This window comes from Carcharodon carcharias, chromosome 5, assembly GCF_017639515.1.
Source record: "Carcharodon carcharias isolate sCarCar2 chromosome 5, sCarCar2.pri, whole genome shotgun sequence".
Lineage (NCBI taxonomy): Eukaryota > Metazoa > Chordata > Chondrichthyes > Lamniformes > Lamnidae > Carcharodon > Carcharodon carcharias.
This window is the reverse complement of record NC_054471.1, coordinates 66585552-66609346: the sequence shown is the minus strand read 5'-3', so window position 1 is coordinate 66609346 and position 23795 is coordinate 66585552. Positions and strand designations below refer to the sequence as shown.

Sequence of the window (23795 nt, the reverse complement as noted above, 5' to 3'; positions counted from 1 at the left end):
GTTGTTGGAGCTGCACTGAAGGTGAGTGGAGAGGATTCCTTTGCACTCCAGACTGTGCCTTTTAAATGGCGGCGGGGCTTGGGAGAGACAGGAGGCAAGTCAATCGTTGCAGAATACCTAGTTAAACTAGATTAAAGGAAAGATAGTGCCCTGTCTACCTGCTGTATAGATTTTAAGTGAAATGAACTTGAACAGTTTTGAGGGGGACAAAGGCAACAGCGCAAGCCTGCCTATAAATAGTTGGCAATTAGCACCAAACTGCGATCTCACTTATATATCCGTTAAATAGCTGATATGAAAAATAAAATTGCAGGTACAGTGCGAATGTACTTTTGGTTAGAAATAAGCTAATTATTGAGGCATACTTGGAGAGACTTTACTCTGGATCTGATTGTACTGTGCCTGATGTAGGATTGTTTGCTATAATTAGATGTCATCACTGACACTGGGGGAGGCAGTGGAGTAGTGGACATGTCACTGGACGGGTAATCCAGAAACCCTGTAATCCTCTGGGGACCCCTAGGTGACAACAGTGTACAATCAACCTGAGTTCCATGAGACCTTAACCAAAAATGGCACATGTTTGCAGAACCTCCTCAATTTGGTCTGGATTGTGTAGCTCCACCAATGTTATCTTTAACTAACAGAAACAGCAGCAGCGGTTGCATATTTGCCTATTCTCAGCTTCTGGATGTAGCTTCTGTATTCTCCAGCCTGTCTGTACTGTACCACTGGGATCATCATCATCATCCATTGAGCTCTGAGGGTTTTCTGTGTCCTTTTATAGGAATTCAAGCAGATCAGTCTTAGCTTCCTTAGAAACTGGGAGAGTCAGTTTCCTTCCTTGGTTTCCCTTTTCAGTTTCTCTTTTCAATTAGAAATAGAAATAGGAGCTTTGAAACTATGGATTCCATCACAAGTCACTCTTCACACCTATCAGGGGGAGGATTGCCAGTATGAACTTAGAGGACTGGAAGGGAATTTCTTTGAAAGGGTTGGGTGGGGATTCATGTAGGAAATGGGTTGTTTAAATAAGTTGAAAAAGTGATAGTCTTGTGGACCTGTTGAAAATCCAAATTTCACCTTATTTTACCTTTCCATTTTTTAAAAAAGCTAAAATTAATTAGAATTAAATATGATTAGTGTTTAAAAAAATCCAGAGTGCAGCACAAGGCTCATTAAAGTGTTCTAATTCAGTGAATGTAACCTCCCTTTAAAAAGCTGGCTTAGAACTCCTGTCAGATAACACACAGAGAAGGTGGACTGGCAGCCAGTTTGCATCTTAATGCAACTGAGCAGTTAAAATAGCACCCCCCCCACCAAGCCACCCAGTCCATGATGTATTTTTGGTGTGCTCCAGCCTTAAGTCCCCCCTTGCCCCAAGCGTTTGATCCTGCTCTCGGTTAGAACTAATCTCTGTCAGTCAGTCAGCTTTTGCTAGTTTTGTAGGCTGTCTTGTTCACCAGAGTTCTGTGAATTACTGCTGCTGGGATTATACCTGAAACCTATGCATCCTGTAGGAAGAAAACTTTGTAGCAGCTCCATGTACTAACACAATCAAAGGCATGAACATATTTCTAAATCAGACTGCAATTTGAAATCACTAGTTCTTTTAGTTGCCCTTTGGCTAGATCTTGCCAATATATTAGAGTCATTAAGGCACCCATTGAGCCTATGCCGGCTTTCTGTAGGGCAACCCAGTTAGCCCTGTTCTCCTGCTTTATCAACCTAGTCCTGCAAGTTTATTTCTCTCAACTGCTCATCCCGTTTCCTTATCGAATCATTGATTGTCTCTGTTTCCACCATCTTCACAGGCATTGAGCTCCAAGTCGCTACCACTCACTGCATAAAAAAGTTGTTCTCACATCCACCCTGCATCTCTTGCACAATACCTTAAATCTAAATACTCTAGTCCTTATACCATCAACCAATAGGAACTGCTTTCTTTGTCTACCTCACCTAAACCTGTCATAAATGCGTTTCATACTTCACCAATATTATGCAAAATACATCATGATTCTGTGGCTGATGGTACATTTTGAATTAGCCTCTTAATGTCTGCGGACATTTGAAGGCAGATCATTTTAGTTTTATTGGATGCTAACAATCCATAACCTGTGATGTGCTAATAGCGTTCGTATAATGCAGCACCATTAAAAGCCCAGGAAGAAAAGCATTTGATCGATGTTTTGCCAGTTTGTGTTTCTCAATTTCAGCGTTGAGTACCCCTTTATTGTTGGCATTAATAAATTTGGGAGTCTTTTGATGTTTGCGGATTTTTCTTGTCTTCACCTTTACCATGTCACCTTAGTCCAGGACTTGACTGCATCATCTAGGCTTGACTGTTTAGAGCAGTACAGAGGGTGTATTGTATTTTTGGAAGTGCTGCCTTCTGGATGAAATGTTAAATTGATCTGTGTCTGCAATGGATTTAATATATATTGGATATTTGCATTGTGTGAATTTTATTTTGTTTCTTTGAGGGATGAACAGAAATAGTATTATTGTCATCACTATGACTTAATTTGGCAACAGATTAAAATGAAATTGTGTACAATATGAATCATGGAATTGAGTTCATTCCACTGGAACCTGCTGACTACAGCAATGGCTTTCATTGTTATAGTGCCTTGACCACCGAGCCATACGAAGAAATATTAATACAGTTGACCAAAAGCTTGGTCACAGAGGAAGGTTTTACAGAGTGACTTAAAGGAGTAGAGAGGGGTAGAAAGGAGAAGTTATTTAGAGATGGAATTCCAGAGCTTTGGCCTTGACAGCTGAAAGCATAACTGTCAGTGGTGGAGTGATGAAACTTAAGAATGGGCAAGAGGCCAGAATTGGAGGAGCACTGAGACTTTTGAGGGTTATAGGGCTGGTGGAGGGTAGCGATAGGAAAGGATGAGGCCATGGAGTGATTTGAACTCAAAGATGAGAACTTCTTCATGGTGACTTTGCAGGGCTGGGAGCCAAGCCAGCGTGCGCAGGGATGATGGGTGAACAGGACTTAGCGTGAGTTATAACATGGACAGCCGAACTACCGATCAGCCCAAGTTTAGGGAGGATGAAAAATGGAAGACCGTGAAATAGTTGAGCTTAGAGGTAACAAGGTGGGCACTGTTTGTTTGTTGTGCATTTTGTTCAGATTAATGTTCTGCTGTGACCTTTTACACCAGGAACCCAACATCCTAGCAACTTGAAGCACATCAGTTAGTTTCATGCTCAAAGGATTGATTCAGCTTGAAGCAAACACACAAAGTGGTGGACTTCCTGAAAATGAATTGTTCTGTGTATGACAGTTTATTATGCCATTGTGAATAAGCCAAACAAAATTCAATAGCAGAATTTGATCAGAAAGCATGTGCCTCTAGTGTTGGGATTTAGATATTCAAAAGGAAATAATATGAAGAACTGTTTTAAGGGTAATCCTTATGGCAATTCCAGCATTCAACTACTTTAAAATAGATTTGCTCACCCACAAATCCGCATATAATATGTACCAAACAAACCACAGTATTATAGATAAAAGGAAAAGCCAGGATAGCGATAATTGTTTTACATCCGGCACAGAAACTGTGGCTCACACATGGATTCCGACTGGAAATTGAACTTGTGACTACCTCATCTAAAAAGATTTACTCTCTGTAAAATCATGTTGTGGTGGATCTTGTACTTGTGAAGGAGCGATTGAAAAGGTAATTAGCACAGGAAGCTGGGAACAATAAATGGAAAGGAGTTTTTCATGTCCAGAGTTGTCCTAAACCTTTAGATGAAGGTTTGTCCAGTCTTGATGTACATATTTCATTTCCCCTCTGCAAGAGCTAAAACAGGGAATGTCCCATTTTGTTAATATTTAATAATGGACTTTTGAAGGATCAGACTCCACATTAACTATTATACCCAACAGCAGTTCATATATCTTCTGTTTCTACAAATAGCTTAATTTGCCCTAAAGTTCATGATGTGAAAACTGAAGTTATTTATGGTGGCTTTTGAAGTTATTTATGGTAGCTTCCGTGTTAGTGAATGATTCGTCATTAAACAAACATATGTTCATGACGTGTCATGAATGAGAGCACCATTTCCTGACTGTCATCAGACTTGAATTTGCCCAGCTCAAAATTGACCATCCTGTCTTTCAGTTCCATGCGATTCTTGCAACGGTAAATTAAATTCGCTAATATATTTATAATTTATAAATTAAATGCTGTACCTGGAACCATAGAAAAGTTATGGTACAGAAAGAGGCCATTCAGCCCATTGCGTCTGCGCTGGCCAAAAAGAGAAAAAGGAAACTAGCTGCTCATTTTAATCCCACTTTCCAGCACCTGGTCTGTAGCCTTGCAGGTTACAGCACTTCAGATGCAGATCCAAGTTCCTTTTAAATGAGTTGCGCGTTTCAGCCTCAACCACCAACTTAGGTAGTGAATTCCAGATGCCCACCACCCTCCGGATGAAAAGATTTTTCATGGTGTCCCCTATAATTCTTCTACCAATCACCTTTAATCAATGCCCTCTGGTAATTGACCCCTCAGCTAGGGGAAACAAGTCTTTCCTGTCTACCCAATCTAGGCTGCTCATAATTTTGTACACCTCAATTAGGTCATCATTTAGCCACCTCTTTCTAAGGAAAACAACACTAGCCTATCCAATCTCTCTTCAAATCTGCAATTTTCAAGCCCTGGCAACATTATTGTAAATCTCTTCTGTACTGTCTCCAGACCAATTATGTCCTTCCTGCAATATGGTGACCAGAACAGTACACAAAATTCCAGCTGTGGCCTAACCAGCATTTTATACAGTCCCATCATTACATCCCTACTTTAGTATTCAATACCTCGCCCAATAAAGTAAAGCATTCCATATGCTTTCTTTACCACCTTACCCACCTGTCCTGCCACCTTCAAGGACCTGTGGACATGCACTCCAAGTTCTCTCACTTCCTCAACCCCTCTCAATAGCTTCTGTTGAGTATTTCCTTGCTTTGTTAGCCCTCCCAAATGCATTATCTCACATTTTTCCAATTTGAATTCCATTTGCCATTTTTCCACCCACTCAACCATACCGTTGATATCATTCTGGAGACAATAGCTATCCTCTTCACTATCAACTACATGGCCAATTTTTGAGTCACCTGACTCTCAATCATGCCTCCCACATTTAAGTCTAAATCATTAATATATACAACAAACAGCAAGGGCCCCAACACTGAGCCCTGTGGAACACCATTGGAAACAGTTTTCCATTTGCAAAAACACCCATCAACCATTACCCTTTGTTTCCTGTCACTGAGCCAATTTCGGATCCAACCTGCCTCCTTCCCCTGTATCCCATGAGATCTCACTTTCCTGACCAGTCTGCCACGTATGACCTTGTCAAATGCCTTACTGAAATCCACATAGACAACATCTACTTACTACCCTCATCAACCCTCCTTGTTAATTGCTCAAAAAATATCCTATTATGTTAGTAAGACATGATCTTCCCCTAACACAACCATGCTGACTATCCCTGATCAATCCGTGCCTTTCTAAGTGACAATTTATCCTGCCTCTCAAGATTGTTCCAATAATTTGCCCACCACTGAAGTCAGACTGGCTGGCCTATAATTTTCTGGCCTATCCCTCACACCCTTTTTAAATAATGGTACAATGTTTGCAGATTAGTGGAAATGGCTATGCTTTTGATTATGGGTAGCTAAAATGCTGAACATTTCGAATTTTCCCATAGAGGCCAACTGAGCTATATCTTCCTGTCCCACTTGTAGCTACTCCTACCAGGAGATCTGCTATCACGGTATGTCATGCTTGGCTATCTTGCACCAATCTCGCAAATCCACTGTGGCTTGTCTGAAACTGCTCTGTGACGTCCGCCAACCAATTATGCTTAGGTCTTCTGCCCTCCACTTCACCCTCTAGAAGACATCGCTGTAGCTTTTCAGCTCTGATCAAATGGCCGAAGTTCTTTTCTGGATGTCACTTCTTAAGAGTTACTTTTGCTCTTGTAATTTCAAGCACCTCTTCATTTAACTTATGGTCTGCAAATGGAATTTTAAGCATACGTCTTAGCATCCACATTTCAAAGGCCTCTGCTTTCTTCCACAGATCTTTATTTATTGTCCAAGTTTCTGAGGCAGACAGAAAAATGGACAGAATGTAGTGTCTTATGAGTTTTTTGCCTTGTTACAAGCTTGAGTTTTCTTATTGTTAACGCATCCTTCATCTTCATGAAATTACTTCAGGCATTCCTTTTCCTCCTCCTGAATTGGCATCGCAACCACCATCTTGGGTTATCGTTTATCCGAAGTCGGCAAACTTATCCACTGTGTCACACCATCCACTTCAGTCTTTACTCTAGTTTCTTCTAACTTATTCCTTCTGACTACCATTGTTTTGTCTTTTTGGTGCTCATACTCAATCCATGTTTTAAGCTTCTAGATTTTACTTGATGTATGACATTTTTTATGGTGACATCCTGAATTGTTATGATCACGTCAAATCAACTAATGTGGTAATTGTAATGGGCGACTTAAACGCTAAAGTCAGTGAAGGAAAATCAGGAATGTGTGTCGGTCAATATGGCCTTGGATCGAGAAATGAAAGAGGAGGGAAACTCTTACAGTTTTGTCAAGAAACTAATTTGTTGGTAGCAAACATAATCTTTAAGCAACCAAAAAGAAGACCGTACACTTGGAAAAGTCCAAGCGATGGTTACAGAAATCAAATAGATTATGTGGTGGTGAAGCAATGTTTTAGAAACAGTATAAAGAACATTCAAGTGTGTCCCAGTGTGGATACAAATTCAGGTCATTGTCTCCTCATGGAAAAAATTAAGATGAAACAAACTACCAAAAAAGGAAAAGATGTGCAACCATTTAGACTGTTACAAATGAAGTAAGTGTGATGTGTGGAAAAAATTTTTCACCCAGAGGATGGTTAGAATCTGGAACAAGCTTCCTGAAAGGATGGTGGGGGCAGGTTCGATGGAGGTATTCAAAAGGGAATTGGATTGCTACCTGAAAAGACAGAATGTGCAATGTTACGGGGATAAGGCAAGGGAGTGGGACTAGGGTGGAATGCTCTTTCAGAGAGCCAGTGCAGACTCGATGGGCCAAATGGCCTCCTTTTGTACTGTAAAGGTATTGTGATACCTCCTATCCTCTGGGACCTCACCTGTATCTAGTGAGGATTGGAAAATGATCCTCAAGAGTATCAGCTATTCCCTCTCTTCAACTTCAACAGCCTGGAATACAATCCACCTGGCCCTGGTGATTTATCCACCTTCAAGGATGCCAGTCCCTCCAGTACTCCCTCTCTCACTATGCTTATTGTATCTAATATTTCACACTCCAGCATCCTTCTCCTTAGTGAAGACAGAGACAAAGTACTCATTGAGAATCCTGCCTACATCTTCTGCATCAACCCATAAATTACCAAGTATATCTCTGATAGGCCCTACCTTTTCCTTATTTATTCTCTTGCTCTTAAAGTACTGATAAAACATCTTAGGATTTTCTTTGATTTTACCTGCCAATGTTTTTGTCGCATCCTCTCTTTGCTTTCCGAACTTCCATTTTTACTTCACCACCCATGTACTTTCTGTACTCCTCTAGGCTTTCTACAGTCTTTTGTGACTGTCATAAACTTTGTTTTTCTGCTTCATCTTGACTTGTATACTTCTGGATAACTAAGGGGCTCTAGATTTGGCAGTACCACCCTTTTTCTTTGTGGGGACATCTCTACACTATGCCTGTAGAATGCCCCCCATTGATTTGACACAGTTTTTCCTTCTAATAGCTGTGTCCAGTCCACACTCACCAGCTCACCTCTCAACTTTGTAAAATTTGTCTTCCCCCAATTTAGAACTTTTACTCCTGTGCTATCTTTGTCTTTTTCCATATTGATGCTAAATCTAACCATATTATGGTCACTATCTCCAAAATGGTTGCTCACCGTTACTTCATGCACTTGCCCAGCTCCGTTTCCTAAGACTAAATTTAGAATTGCTCCCTACTTGTTGGGCTTGTTACATGCTGGCTAAAAAAAGCTCTCTTGAATGCAGTTCATGAATTATATGTCCGCTGTGCCTTTCACACTGTTCATATCCCAGTTGATATTAGGGTAGTTGAAGTCCTCAATGATTACTGCCCTATTGTTTTTGCACTCAGAAACCTGTCTACGTATTTGTTCTTCTAACTCCCTTCCTTTATTTGGGGGGCTATAGTACATTCCTAGCAGTGTGTCTGCCCTTTTTGTAGAATTTCTGAGCTCAACCCACATGGCCTTATTTGATGCTTCATTTGGTAGATAATCCTTCCTCACAGCTATTTTTTAACCAATGATGCTACAACCCCACCTTTTTTATCCCCCTCCTTATCCTGCCTGAAAGCTCTACATTCAGGGATATTGAGCTGCCATTTCTGTCCCTCCTTAGGCCAAGTTTCCCTTATAGCAATGATATCATGTTGCCATGTGTCTGTGTGGCCTCAGCTCATCGGCTTTATACGCTATACTCCTTGCATTTACATATATACCTTTTAGCACTGCTTTAATTCCTGTGCTGTACGCTTTTTAACCTGTGCTGCTTCTGTCTTTCAGAGACACTCACTAATTCTTCATCTCTCGTTCCCTGCTCTGAATTTGCCCTCAGGTTTCCACCCCCCTGCCAATTTAGTTTAAACCCCACCCAACAGCACTAGCAAATATCGCAGCGAAGATATTCGTCCCAGTTCTGTTCAGGTGTAGTCTGTCCGGCACGTACAGGTTCCATGTTCCCCAGAACTGGTCCCAATGCCTCAAAAATCCGATGCCCTCTCTCCTACACTAGCTTTCCAGCCATGTGTTTATTCACTCAATTCTCCTATACTCGCACGTGGGACTGATCCTGAGATTACTGCTTTAGCAGCCCTGCTTTTCAATTTCCTCCCTAACTCCCTAAAGTCTACTTTCAGGACCTCATCCCCTTTCCGACCTTAATCATTGGTACCAACGTAGACCCCGACCAGTAGTTTATATGGCCAATAATAAAACTTCCAGTGAGTGAGAACATCATACAGTATGTTCTAATTTGAGCCTTTTATTTTGAAGCTGATGGTTTGGGGTTTTTTTGGAGTAACAAGACTAGCTAAATTGCTCTCAGGTTGGCATGGGCTTGACTAGTCGAATGGTCTCCTCCTGTGCTGTAAACATTCTATGATTCTATACTCTAGAATTCTATTCCATTCAATGCACAAATTAACCTATTTCCAGATTATTCAATGAAAGTGCAGTGGCAGATTACGTTGATCCATTCCAAGCTTTTCAGTGGGCTAGGGAAAATTTCTGTCTGCAGCAAGAAGGAAATGTAAAGATAAAAGTAATTTTTATGTTTATGCATGCTTCTTATTCGGGATTGATTTTCCCTCATATTTTGCCACTTACAATTGTCTAATATGGCACCACCTTAGCTGGGTTGGAACCCTGACCGGAAAAGCTGTCTCTAGTTTATGACCTTGTTCCGTAGTTTTTCATGTTATAGACTTTTAAGTCTCCAACATCAGTTGACAGGTATTTTGGCCTGGAATATTCAATGCATTCAGTAGGGACACAGTGCTCCAAATATAGAGTGTAGAGTACAATGTTATGGAGCCCACTGTTACTCCTGCTTTGTAGCTATTCAGTCTACTACTTGTTCTCTTGGGTATAGAATGCATATAGTGCAGGACAGATGAGACTTATAATATCTGATTACAGCCTAACTTTTAAACAAATAATTTGGGAAGGATGGTATACTGATAATCTAATTTAAAATGTATTAAACATTCTCATTGTACTGTATCTGGTGCTAATACCCATTTGTTTTTATAGTTTGATGCTTATGGAATAATACCGATGTTTTTGTAAAGCACCGAATTGTATTAAAAAAAATTAATTCATGGTATTGTTTTACAATCGGCATATCAGTGAAACCCTAATTTTGTTGCAGTTAATCAAAACCCTTAATGAAAAATTAGTGCATAGTGCCTAACCAATTCCATTACGTTTCAATCTGCAGAATCCAAATCTGCATGCCCTTTGAGTTATCAATGGCCATAAGGATAATGGGGAAAGCATGTAAAGGATCACGACTGATTGCGTAATAAATTCATTAACTGCTACAGGGTTCTATGCTTGATAGCAAGTCTTTTAAAAAAAATAAAGGTACTTAGAGCACCTATCTTTTGGAAAGGATATACCTGTAAACTACACAGCAGCCCAAAAGTTCCAGTACAGGCCACACACAAATTGGTCCCTTTGTTACTGCATGTGTACAAACATGCAAAAAAATTTAAAGCGTCTACACGCTTAAACAAGTTTCCTTGCATTATAAGAAAAAAATTAGAGGCTGCATTGCTGGTGATGAGGAATAAAAAGTATAGAAACTATTAAACCACCTAAAATTAAAGGCTCACCTACATGATTGTGTAAGAGTGTGAAAATCAAACCTTGAAGCTTATATTTTAATTCATAACACTAGGCTCCAAAACACACTCAACCCAGTGCCATTTTCCTACTGCTTTGAACCTGCATTTGTCAATCAGATGTCAGCTAGAGCTAATAATTTTGTTGGCGTCATTGTGTCCTTTTATTTGTGAGTACTAATGCTCTGTTTCACTGAGATCCAACCATGTTTCCCATGAGTTTCCATTGGAGCTTTTGGGGACACCCTAAACATAGGTAAGGGTTTTCATAAGGAGGGAGGTAAAAGTGGCGGGTGAGTCAACTTTTTTTATATTGCATTTGTGGCTGACTCAAATATGACGCTGATAGGTGGTTGGAGTAGGTCACATGCTCATAGTTTGTCAGAAGAGAAAGAAAACTCAAAATTGTGATAGGAAGAGTACAATTATGCTGCCTCAGCATAGTTAAACGCAAGTTCTCGCCATTGAACACCTCCTGTCAACCATGTTGCTTGAGGAGATGCTGAGCAGCAGAATCTTTACTTATCACAAGGAAAATTTTGTCCTCTACAAGCGACTTTTTAAAGAAAAAAAATTGGTTGGAGAACATTTAATTAAAGAAAATGAAACTGAAGAAATCTCTCTGCCAGAAAGCATGCTTCTGACCCGACGCTGTCACACACTTTCACTTGTTCCTGACTATTTGGTAAGATCCTGGAGAGAGAGATATTAGCTGTGGTTGTGTAACCTTTCTCATTGCTCCTACAGAAGGAATATAACTCAATTATATTTGAAATGGGAGTTTTAGCAGATGTATCTCCTTAATTGTATCTTTTTCTAAAATTTCAGTTCCTTTGGCTTGTTTGTGAACTGAACCCTTTGCTGACAATAGTGTTGTGATGACGCTGTGACATGTTGCTTGACCATTTAATGCATTTTGATATCCTCTGCCAAATTTATGAAGTACTGAGAAAATGAATAATGAAAACAATCCTCATTTGTATGATAAGCTGTGCATCCCTTTGCTGCTCTTTTTGCTTTCCCACCTTGAAGGTTTCAAAATGCAGATTTCATGTCTGAGTTGCACATACTCTTGAGGAAAATACACAAATGCTGTCGATTTTAAGTCTTGAATATTTATAAAGTAAAAAGGATTTCTGACAGGGCTCTGAAAAGTCAGTGTTCCCTCTGCTTAGAAGCAAGATTATTTTATTTTCATCACTGGAATTTTCGCCATCTCATATCTTACCCAATAACTAAACAACAACTTGCATTTATAATAGCACCTTTAACGAAGTGAAGCATCCCAGGGTGCTTCATGGGGGCATTGTTAAACAAGATTTGAAACTGAGTCACATGAAATAATTGGACAAATGACCAAAAAGCTTGGCCTAAGAGGTGGGTTTTAACGTAGGAACATATGGATTAGGAGCAGGCCACTCAGCCCTTCGAGCCGGCCATTCAGTAAGATCATGGCTGATATGATTCAAGGGGCATCTTACAGGAGGAGAAAGGGACAGAGTGGTTTATGGAGGGAAGTCCAGAGTTTAGGGCCTAGGCAGCTGAACAGAGGAGGCTGGCTAGGAGAATATTAGAATAATCAGATCCAGATGTGGCAAAGCAACAGCATATGAGCCGAAGCGGGGTGAAGATGGGCGGTGTTATGGAGGTGGTAGAAGTACATAGCCTTGGTGATAGAAAGATTATGGGTTCATAACCTCAGCTCAAGCTCAAGTAGATGGCACAGTAGCAAGCAGTCTGTTTCGGCCTCATACAGTTGTTAAGGAACAGAGGTGTAGCAGATCGGCTTAATAATTAATTGGAGGAAATTTATTCTCATCCGTTGATGGATGTCGATCAAGCAGAAAGACAAGTTGGAGCTACTGTTGAAGTCTCAAAGCATCCCAGTGTCTTTGAGACAATTCATTACTTCTGAAGGGTACAAGTACTTGTTATACACTCCCTTTCACATTGGAAGTATCTCCCAAAGTGTTTTACAGTAAATTGGTTTGCTTTTCAAAGTGTAGTTACATATTTTATAGGCAAATGGAGCAGCCAATTTGCACACAGCAAGAACCCACAAAATAAATGACCAATGAATTGGTTTTGGTTGTGTTAGTTAACAGGTAGATGTTGTCCAGGACACTGGGAAAACTTCCTGTTCCTTTTTAAATAGTCCCTCAAGGTCTTTCACACACATTTTAATAGACACTTGAGGCCCAGGTTTAGCATCTATTCTGAAGGGTGACAGCTCCAACAATGTAGCACTCAGTGCTGCACTGAAGTGTCAGCCTAGATTATCTGCTCAAGTCTTGGAATGAGACTTGAATCTGTAACCTTCTAACTCAGAGATGAATGCGTCAAAACTAGGGAATGTGGTAACCATTTTATGAAGGCAGTGAGATGAATAGCCAGTTTATTTGTGTTTTTGGCCTGGACACCAAGAGCACACTGCTCTTCTTCAAGTAGTACTGCATGGATTTACAACATCTACTTATACAGCAGATCATGCAGATGTCTCATTGGAAAGCAGGAACTTCTAACAATGCAGCATTCTGAATTGAATGCACTTTCAGCCAGCTTATTTACTTCCTTGCCTTGGATGAGGCTTTTTTTTTTAAGGATCTTGACATTTATAAAATGTTTAGCACATTCCCTACAGTGTTGCCACTCTTGCCTCTGAGTTGGAAGGTTGCAGGTTCAAGCCTCACGTGCCTAATCAAATGAGTGTGAAAAACTGTGTGGCATTATTAAAAAAGAGGAAGTTCTCCCAGTATTCTGGATAACATTTATGTATTAACCAACACTACCAAAGCAAATTAATTGTTAATTTATTTTGTTGCCTTTTCTGGGTTCTTGCTGTATGCAAATTGATTTCTCTATTTGTTTCAGAGGCAGGAGTGTTGCCAACTGAGGCACGCTGACATTAGGTCTAAGCAAATGTATAAAAATCACATTTCCCAACAAAATAGTATGCTTCAGAAAGGGGTAATTTAAAAAACACTCTTTTTCAAAACCAGCCACATAAAGTTTAATATCTGTCAGACTTTCTTCCATTAGATCGTTTGCATTCTTGTTATAGGTAGATGCAAAAGATGCCATGGCGTAATTCTAGAAGAACCAGAGAGATCTCCTGGTATTGTGACCAAACTTTCTCTCTTTTCCAACACCATCAAAACTGATCAGGTGCTATTTATCTAATGTTCTGTTTTTGTGATCCTGCTATATACAAATTTCCCATCAGATTTGCTTACAAAAACAATAGTGACTGCACTTCAAAGGTAATTCATTAGATTTAAACACTTTTTTGGGCATCCTAAGGGCATGAAAAGTGCTAGATATTTCCAGGTTCATTCATTGGCACAATGGTTACTCATCTCAGTTCTGGCCTCCTCCCCCCACCTTAATGGAATTGATCTGTTAAGTCACTGCATTAACCCCTAAAAAGATTGAAAGTACTTGTCATACGTAAGTATTAAGCAGAGAATGCTCTGAATTTTTCAAGGCCCTTGCCAGCACCGGGCTTCTGAATAGTGGACAGTTTATCAGCAAATAGAAAATGTAGGGTCTGCAATTAATTTTCAATTGGTATCAATTGTTGGATAAATCTGCCTCCCTCTTTAAAGGATTAGGTATGGATATAGCTGTTTCCACCCATATCAGGTACTGGCTTTGCACTGAGTTCGTAGGATTACTGGCTGCTTATGTCTCTTATACATACGGATTTTCATGTCCTTTTGTTTGAAATAAATATGTTTTTTTTCAAAGGTTGCTGCCACAGACTGTAGGACTACTATATGTTGGCAATTATGAACGCCCTTTTGCACAGATGAAGGTAAGTGATTGAAGCAGTTAAGTGATTTGAAATTCAGTGCAACTTTTGTCTACTGATGTCTGTGTTGTGTGAAATCAAAAGCTCATGTTATCTTAATTATGAAATTTATGTGGAGAAAACTAGACACAAAGCTGAGTGACATTTCATATTAATAATGAAAGGATTTTTGTTACAGATATTAAAGAAAAATAATTACAAAGGATGACCTTAAATATACATCATTGTTTATGAGCACACTGTGCTCCATACTGAAAAAGCCAGTTGTGAATGTACTAATTACATTAAACATATTGATAAATTTGAGAACTTGGCACAATTGAGAAAACCACAGCTTATTGGGAAAATCATTCATAGACTAAGTTTTCTGAGACATTTTTCAGCTCTATGTCAAGAATATAAAGGTTACTTTTTGGAACTGCAACAAATAAGGTCTGATTTTGCTGATATCCAAGCCATAATCAGTTCCCAGTCATGTTAAAATTAAGTTAAATGAGCTTTCCTGGGCCTTGAGCCCACATCTTTCGACTCATTTGTTGCACCATATAGAATTGAACAGATTGCAGATGCTTGTAATTTTCCAGCTCCAGTTCAATCTGCAGACTCACTTCATCAACATTGAATAACTTGTAATTAGCTTCATCAGATACTGAAGCAATCCCTGGACAACATTCAGGCTTGGGCTGATAACATGCAAGTAACATGCAGGCCACACAAATAACTGGCAATGAGCATCTAGCCATCTCCCCATGACATTCAATGACATTACCATTGCTGAATCCCCACCATCAACATCCAGAGACTTACTATTGACCAGAAACTTAACCAGACCAGTCATATCAATACTGTGGGTACAAGAGCAGGTCAGAGCTGTGAATTCTGAGGAGAGTAATTTCATTTTCTGACTCTCCATAGCCTGTCCACTATCTACAAGGCACAGTTCAGGAATTGTCTTTACTTGCTTGAATGAGTGCAGCTCCAACAACGCTGAAAAATCTCAACAGATAAAGCAGCCTGCTTGACCAGCACCCATCCACCACTTTAAACATTCACTCCCTTCACCACTGATGCACAGTGGCAATAGTGTGTACCATCTACAAGATCTGACCGAGCCAAACATTGTGAATATAAACTAATAATTGCAATGCACTACCAACATCAGCTGAATTGCAAACTGCTCATATTCACAAAGCCTTTTTATAAATTGCCATTTTATATCTCTTCAAAGTTTATTGATTCTTCTTCTACCTGAGTCATTAGAGAGTGATATGGCCTTCAACTTTCGTACTGTGTCTTTACTCACCATCAGTTTGCACATTTGTACAGCATCTGGAAGAATAATTTCCATTCCGACAGTATGACTTTTGGAATCTGGCATTCTGTTAAGAAAGATACTTACATGACAATTTACAGAATGGGGAGTGTTATGTTTGTCATTTGTTGACTAGTTCTTTTTTGTGCTCAAAGAAATCTTTCAGTTTTCTTCATGTTTTGATTGTTTTGTTGTAAGATGTCGCTTTAGTTTTGCGGCTGTTTTTGCTTCGTTAGAGAAAATATAAAAGCACAAAACTCACGGCGTTTATCCATCACTGAGTTCTATTAACTCGAATTTTATATAACCCTCCTCATGCTTTCTGTTCTTTGTTTGCTTCTCACCACTGGACTCAACACTATCCATAGATTAAGCTGAAGTACTTGCAATGGCTTCATGAGGTTGTCTGAAAGACTTTTTTAAGGTTGTCTGTGTTTTACAGAAGCACATAGTTGCCAGAATGACAGACATGTGAATGTATTCTAAAGGTTAAAAAAGAAAATACAGAATGACTGGCAATTATATAATGCTCCTCTTGATCTCTAGAAGTCCTAAAGCACTTTATACTTTTGAAATGTAGTCACTGTTGTATAATTATATTTGTATTTATTTCTGTTTACTGTATATGGCAACTGTCAGCTTTTGCAGTTCACTATTGTGGAACTTCCAGGTACCAAAAACAAGAAGCCGTTTTTACAGTTATACTGGGTATGAAGACTGATTTGTGGAAATTAACCCCTGAGCAAACTTGTGCTTTGGCACCCTTTCTTCAAATTTAAGTATATAGCACTTAAATATTTAAAAAGCTCCCCTCTCTTGCATTCACCTGGCATCCATCAGCAGTCTTGGTAACAGCAGGCCTGTTTGGCAATCTTCATGCTGCTCTTAACAGTCTTCTGTGTGCAACCCCTCCTAGGTAAGACGGCCAACCCAATCCATGTTGTGTGTATGGCAGCCACACACCACTCCTTGCTTCCTAATTACACCAAGTCCACCTCTGGCCACCGCTCATATGCTTACTTGCCTATTTTGCAGAGACCTCAAAAGTCTCCGCAATTCCTAAGGGTCTATGGGTCCAGGTTTGAGAACTACAGTGCTAGAGTCTCAAATTTCCAAGCATTGCTCAATGTGACATTTTTAATTTTGCATACCACCCACCCTATCACATATCTTCAGTGAGATTTATCGAATTAGAGATCAGTAGTATCAAATTGGAGGTTACTTTTAATCATATGGATCCATACCTAATAGGAACTGGATTGACATTCCTCAAACTCAATTCATTTGACTTAAAGCCAGCAACCAGACTTCATTCTAATCATTTTTGGGTTGGATTTGAATCCAGATTCTTGCTTTGTCAGCAATTTTTTAAAATTCATTCATAGGATGTGAGCATTGCTGGCTTGGCCAGCATTTATAGCCCATCCCTAATTGCCCTTGCAAAGGTGGTGGTGAGCTGCCTTCTTGAACCGGTATTATAGACAATATTCTGAAGAGTTTAATGTTTCATTGGTAGCAGAAGTCAGTTATGTTGATGAATCAGTGTTGATGAAGTCCTAGTACTCCAGGCTGTAATATATACATATTACAGCTTGGTGCATTATAGAACACATTTGATAGATTTAGTCTTTCAACCACATATGCATTGGTCATCCAGTCAACATTCAATCTGGTGAAATTGTTAATCTGTTTTCACATTTGAGAAACGATGGAACAATTTGACAGTATGCACGTTTGAGTAAAATTAGCATTACAAGTAACACATTATATTAGCCAAGAATAATGGACCTAACATTGATAATATTTCAGAGCCTGATTTAGTTTATACTAGACTGTTTAAGGGAATGGTAGCAGTCGTGCATATGAGGCATTGAATGATGGTATCAATAGTGCAATATGTGTATGTGGCTTAATCCTGAGACTTTGAAGGTATCTTGAATATCCTGCTAAATAAAGAAAATAAGTTAGACCATGGGAACTGTTGGTTGCCAAGCTTCACATCAGTTGTAGGTAAAATATTAGGAAGCATTATGTGAGATACCATTAAATGAAAATGAACACTTCATTGATTAACATAGCTGTTGGGGATAACCAAAGCTCATGTCTTACTAACTTGGTTAAGTTTTTTGAGAAACTGACTAACCCAATTCATATTGAACATCGACTGACATAAAAGAAAAATATGACTGATGCTGGAAATCTGAAACAAAAACAGAAATGCTGGAAAACTCAGCAGGTCTGACAGCATCTGTGGAGAGAGAAAAACAAAGTAAACATTTTGAGTCCATATGACCCTACTTCAGAGCAGAAGAGAACTAGCAATTGGTTATTTAGGACTCCAGAGTAGCTTCTGTATAAATGATTATGAGATAAAAAGTAGGTAATGTATTATTGGAGAAAAAGAGCGGAATCTTAACTTTTTTGTTAGTTTGTTTCTACTTTTCACTGTCGTGGCAAAATGTGCAACGTTTTTGCCTGGTACCTTATTTTCTCTGTTGAACAGAAGGGTTACTAGTTAATGTGTTGGCAAGACAAAAGATTTATCAATCAAGCCAGTATTTTGTTTCCTTAGGAAAAAGAACTTTACTAAATGGAGCACAGCATTTTATATCTCGCAACATTGTTCCGTACTAGGGACAAGACCCACCAGGGAAAGTAAAAGCTCCTTTCACGCTACTTCATTCAAATTATTGTTTAAGCACCAACTCACAATTTGAATTGAGTAACATAACATCTTGTTCAAAACGTTAAGTGTGAATTATTAGTTGGAGGATTCCACGCAAGACCATCTGTAAGGCAAATACATTGAACATAATGTACATTTCGTTAAGCGTTATTATCTTGAGTTTATTCTCGGCCATTGCATTGCTTGTGGTGAAATGGAAATGTGAGTTTTTAAAATCCCACTAACGTTTTCATATGGCAATGGTATGTGCCTTGATGTATGAAGAATGAAGGGAAATGTTAGCTAAGATACTATAGACACAGCAATCCGTTCTGGAGGAAGTTCACCCTTCAGGTTCAAAGCTTTCACCCTATCTCCCCCCCTACATTTATTTTATGGTCCTGGTGTGGCTCAGTGTTTCTGTAGTTTTATTTTATTGTTTTGGTGCTATTGTTTTATTTGTTCCCCAAGTGTTGGTGGTGCCTTGAAAGTCATTAGTGAACTGTTTGGGTTTTTATGTGCCAAAAATGATCAGATTTATTGAATAATGTTGTTGCTCATGAGCTCTGGGTTTCTGCTCCAGTACCATAACAAATGCATTACTTCAGCCTTCTGAATTCTCAGCATATTCTCTTCAATGCAATGAATTCTGCGATATAGTCCAGTACAAGAAAGTGCATTGAATGGGAAAATATCACCTGACCACCAGCAAGTTTACTGCTTAAAGCGACAGTACCCAGATTATTTTCCCTGTTATTGGGTGATAGCAATATCCTAATTTTATATGATGGAGGTTGAACTTTTTTAAAACATGAGGAAAATTGTACTTCTGATAAGACATGCAAACGTCAGCTGTTAAATAATGGGGATGCTGTACTGGTATGATGCACTGGATGGATCAGCTGCCATCGTAGATGTTTGCAATTGGTCTGTTTTCAGGCTGATGGGGACTGCCCCAGCCCTTCCTCTCCATTTGCTAGAGATTGAGCTCTGTCCCCACATTAATATTCACTGTTTAAAAATCAAAAGTTATTTGCTATAATTCTTCCTGGTTTGTTCAACTTCTATTTAAATGGGAAATAATACATCTGAGAGAGTAGTTCTTCAAATTTCCTGCTGTGTTGTAAATACTTACCATTTAAATGTTAAACGTTTGAGATGCCAGCCATGGCTCAGTGGGTAGCACCCTCGCTTTTGAGTCTCAAAGTTTCAGGTTCAAGTCTCACTCCAGGGCTCAAGTGCAAAAATCTATGCTGATACTCAGTGCAATTCTGAGGGAGCGCTGCACTGTTGAAGGTTTTTTTGGAAGAAGAGGGGAGATATTCTCGGTTTTCTGGTCAGTATCAATCCCTCAATCAACATCATAAAAAAACGATTACCTAGTCATTATCACATTGCTCTTTGTGGGAGTTTGCTGAGCACATATTGCTGCTGCATTTAATTCCTACTTAACACTGCGACTACACTTTAAAAACTACTTCATTGGCTTTACAGAGCTTTGGGAGGTCCAGTGGCCATGCAAAGTGTTATATGAATGCAAGTCTTTTTTCTAAAAATGAAAATATATATAAAAATATCTTAATTATATATGTTCACAGTTCAATGACGCAGGGCATTCAAGCTCCACAATTCCAAGTAATTAGGATGAAATGCCTAGTTACTAGGAATTGCAGAGTCTTACTAACCACTGGTGAGCAACATCATGGGAAAAAATAACGGAAACAGATTAAAGCTTCTGTAACCAGCCATCAGAGGAAGTGTTGGAAGCATACAGGACAAAGACGTGGGAGTCATGGCTGTCAGGAAAAACAAACGTGAAAACATGAAAGATGATTAAAACTTGAGCAGGAGGAAACCAAAGTGCTGATAAAGGATGATAACCATATATGCCAAAAACTATAAAGATGAATGGAGACCTAGAGAGGTGTATCAGTATACCTATTACCTGACTGACTGACTGAGTAACAATGGTTCAAGAAAGAAATGTAAGAAAACTGGAAAAACTGTGAAGATCTATATGATGAACATAATCCTGTTAATAAAAAGATGCTGAGTGACCAGAGTGGTGAATATTCTCAGAATCAAAAATCAGACATGAGAAGTGTGGCAGTGATTGAGGAACTACATGAAGCGAAAGTACTGGTATTAGATCAGATATCATGAGAAACCTGGGAGACTAAATTGAACATGATGTATATAGTCTGTTTCACAGCTCTAGAAAGGACATATCCTGACACTCAGCATCACAGCCCACTGAAGCTTTAATACATTTTGCAGCCATTTTGTTCCATAAAATCTGCTTTCAGACTTGTGTGTGCAGTGCACTACAACAATTTTGAAAGATAGCAACAGCCGGTGATACTTTGAAACAATGTTAGGCTAGGAGAGGAAGCAGAAAAATTACAAAATATCTGTCCTAACCATAAATAGTTTAGTGGTCTTCCAGTACTTCACTCATTTTTTTTAATTTGTTTATGGGATGTGGGTGTCACTGGCTCAGCCAGCACTTATTGCCTATTCCTAATTGCCCTTATTCATAGGGCATTTAAGAGTCAACTACATTGCTGTGGATCTGGAGTTACATGTAGGCCAGACCAGGTAAGGACAACAGATTTCCTTCCTTAAATGTTCCTAGATGACATTAGTGAACCAGATGGGTTTTTATGACAATCGGCAAAGGTTTCATCATCAGACTTTTAATTCCAGATTTTTATTGGATTCATTTTTCACCATCTGCTGTAGTGGGATTCCCAGAGCATCACCTTGGGTTTCTGGAATACTAGTCCAGTGACAATACCACTGCCTCCCCATTCTTCAGATATGAGCTTAAACAGAAACTGTTGGCAGCCTTTCAACCGTTGCAGCTAACCACTTGCTCTGTCTTTACTTTCTGTCACGTAAATGCACTCCCAGTGTTGATCACTGGAGCAGGAGCCACTTTTTTCTTTCCGTGGACTGAGGATGCTGTTGTCAGCTTCAACACCTCTGCCTACTTCTAACCCTTTAACATTAACTCAGTACAAATGAAAGGACTGAAGTTAGGATCTTGCTTGTATGTAAATTTTACTGGTAGACCATTATTTTATCTGTTTATCGATTAGAAGACCAAACACTTTAAATACGGTTTTAAGAATCTTAAATCTATACAGTAAAATGACATATTTTGCAAGAAAGGGTGAAGAGGCTGGGTCTCTTTTCTGTTGAAAAGAAATGACTGAAGGTTGACCTAATGAAAGCTATGAAAGGTTTTGATAGAGTAATTATAAAGAGAGTGTTTTTAGTTGTGGGGAAAAGCAAAACTAGAAGCCATCAATGTAAGATAGTCACCAAGAAATCAAATAAGGGTTTCAGAAGTGTTATATGATGTGGCAGATGATGTGTGCCAGGTGGACCAAATCCACAAGGAAAACTTGGTCATGCTATCAAAACGGTTTTGCAATCTATTTATCACAAGATGCTTGCACTAAATTCAGAAATAATGAGTCCACCAAGACCTTTAGAGATTTTAAAAAATTAAGTTAAAATATTAATAAAAGAAAAGATTTCAAGCACATATATAAGACTACAATTATTTAAACTATAATAATTCCTAATTATCCTGACACTAATTACACACCCCCTTTAAGGCAACAGTCCAAAATAGATTTTACATTTAAAAAGCAAGCCAGCAAGTTACGACAGTACCCACTTGACAGTGGAATTCCAAAAGCTTGTCTCCAACTTTAGTTACTAGACACAGCAGACCTATGCACAAATGGCTGGAGGTTTCCTGTAGGCTGTTTCACAGACTCCTGTTAGATCTTACATGGCCCCCCAACATAGCCTTTCATTCCCCTTTATATATGTTTCTCTCTCTTTAATCTGTAAATTCTATTGTTCCGTATGTCTTTGGAAATGCACTTTTCCCACAATAAAATAATATTCATGTTGCCAATATTGCCAGTAACCTTTGGGAAAAATAAACACACTGTTTGGCCTTGCTTATCTGGCTAGTTGTAAACATCCTAACATCCCTTTGAAATCCAAACAACTCCTTCACTTATCTAAAAATGCAAATTTCCTTTACTCCCTATATGCTAAGACAGCATCCATGTTTACTTATTAGCATTTTAAGTACACTTCCACAACTAACTTCTTTTGATAATTTCAAGCTTGCAGTCTCCCTGACTCCAAATGTAATTAAATCACACAGATAGAACCATCTGCACTCACACCAATAATCCTTGATAATAGCCCCAAATAATAATATGAAAATTATTCGGAAACAGAAGAAACTTGTTTCCCCAGAGAGTGATTAGAATGTGGAAGTGGCCACCACAAGGAGTGATTGAAGTTATTTGTTGCATTTAAGGTGAAGCTAGATAAACATAAAATGGAGAAGGGAATAAAGTATTATGCTGATAGTTAGATGAGGAAAGACTCAAGGAGGCTTGAGTGATGCACTGCTGTTTGGGACGAATGGCCTGTTTCTGTGCTGTATGTTCTATGTAATTTAGAAGTTTACTGGGTGCAAAGCTAATGTGACATCAGTTAAGACCTCTCTCATTAGCCATAACCATTGTGTTAACACGATCAGGTCTACGTGCGAATTTGGGGAGTGCATTCTTTGAAAGATAAAGCCCTTCAAAGTTAAAATTGTTATTTTGAACATAAAACTGGAGAGCAGCACTACAAAATATTGTAACTTTGAAATTACATTCTGAATCCAGTAGAAAAATCTGTACTTTCAAAGTAAACCACTGTGCGCTAAATTCCACCTGGTTACCGTCCTGCAATGTTTAATTAATAGATAATTTCATGGCTAATTAACTTGGACCGAGTTACCAAACATATATGCAAACAATAAAACACTAGAGAAAGGCGCTATCGCACCTGCTCTGCAGTATTTAACCATAGAAAATGAATTGGCCAATTTCTCTACCTTGCAGGAAAGTGAAAACTTGCACAAGAGAGCTGCAATACCTAATGAATAGAAACAAACCGTAAATGCTGGAAATTGGAACTAACACTAATTGCCACGAATACACAGTGATTCCACTAGCATTTATAAAGAGAAAAGACATAGACTTTCAGGCATAGACTGTTTATCATAACAGGAGAACAGCGCTTAGAGAAGCATTAGTTTTCCATCAGGCAGAGAAACTAAGCAAAACTTTGTAACTTTGCAGTGGATTCTTGAGCAAGGAAGGAATTTGTTGAAGATGCCAAATGGAGCTGTTTTTACTGTTTGCATTTTAGCACTACATGCTGCGAAAGTTGCTAAGCAACTAACTTTTAATTCTAAGCCAATTTCTCAAACTTCCAAACTTTATATAAAAAATTACAATATGTAAGCTTTTAGAATACATTTCAGGAGATTAAAATACTTTGTCTGAATACCTTTTATGAATGGATGATTTTATGAATAAGGAAGTGGGAAACTTGCCTTATGTTTGTAGAGCACAATCAGACAAAATGATATTTTGGCCTACGCTTTAAGCAAGTCACCACAACTGGATTCCAAAGTAATTGGTTAGAGGGGTTATGACATTCCTTTATAGGAGGATTTAATTATTCGCACTAATTACAA

General features: G+C 38.8%; 1 protein-coding gene across 8 annotated transcripts in view; it reads left to right on the top strand.

Annotated features, from left to right (window-relative positions):
* Positions 1 to 23795, top strand: part of rngtt (RNA guanylyltransferase and 5'-phosphatase) — a 399787-nt gene that overhangs the window by 339335 nt on the left and 36657 nt on the right. For all 8 annotated transcript variants that reach the window (XR_005942954.1, XM_041187200.1, XM_041187205.1 and 5 more), the window contains one exon: positions 14186 to 14252. Coding sequence is in view for 7 of the 8 variants with exons in the window: in XM_041187200.1 (XP_041043134.1) it covers positions 14186 to 14252 (67 nt within the window). In the remaining variant the exon portion in view is untranslated. The remainder of the gene's footprint in view (positions 1 to 14185; positions 14253 to 23795) is intronic.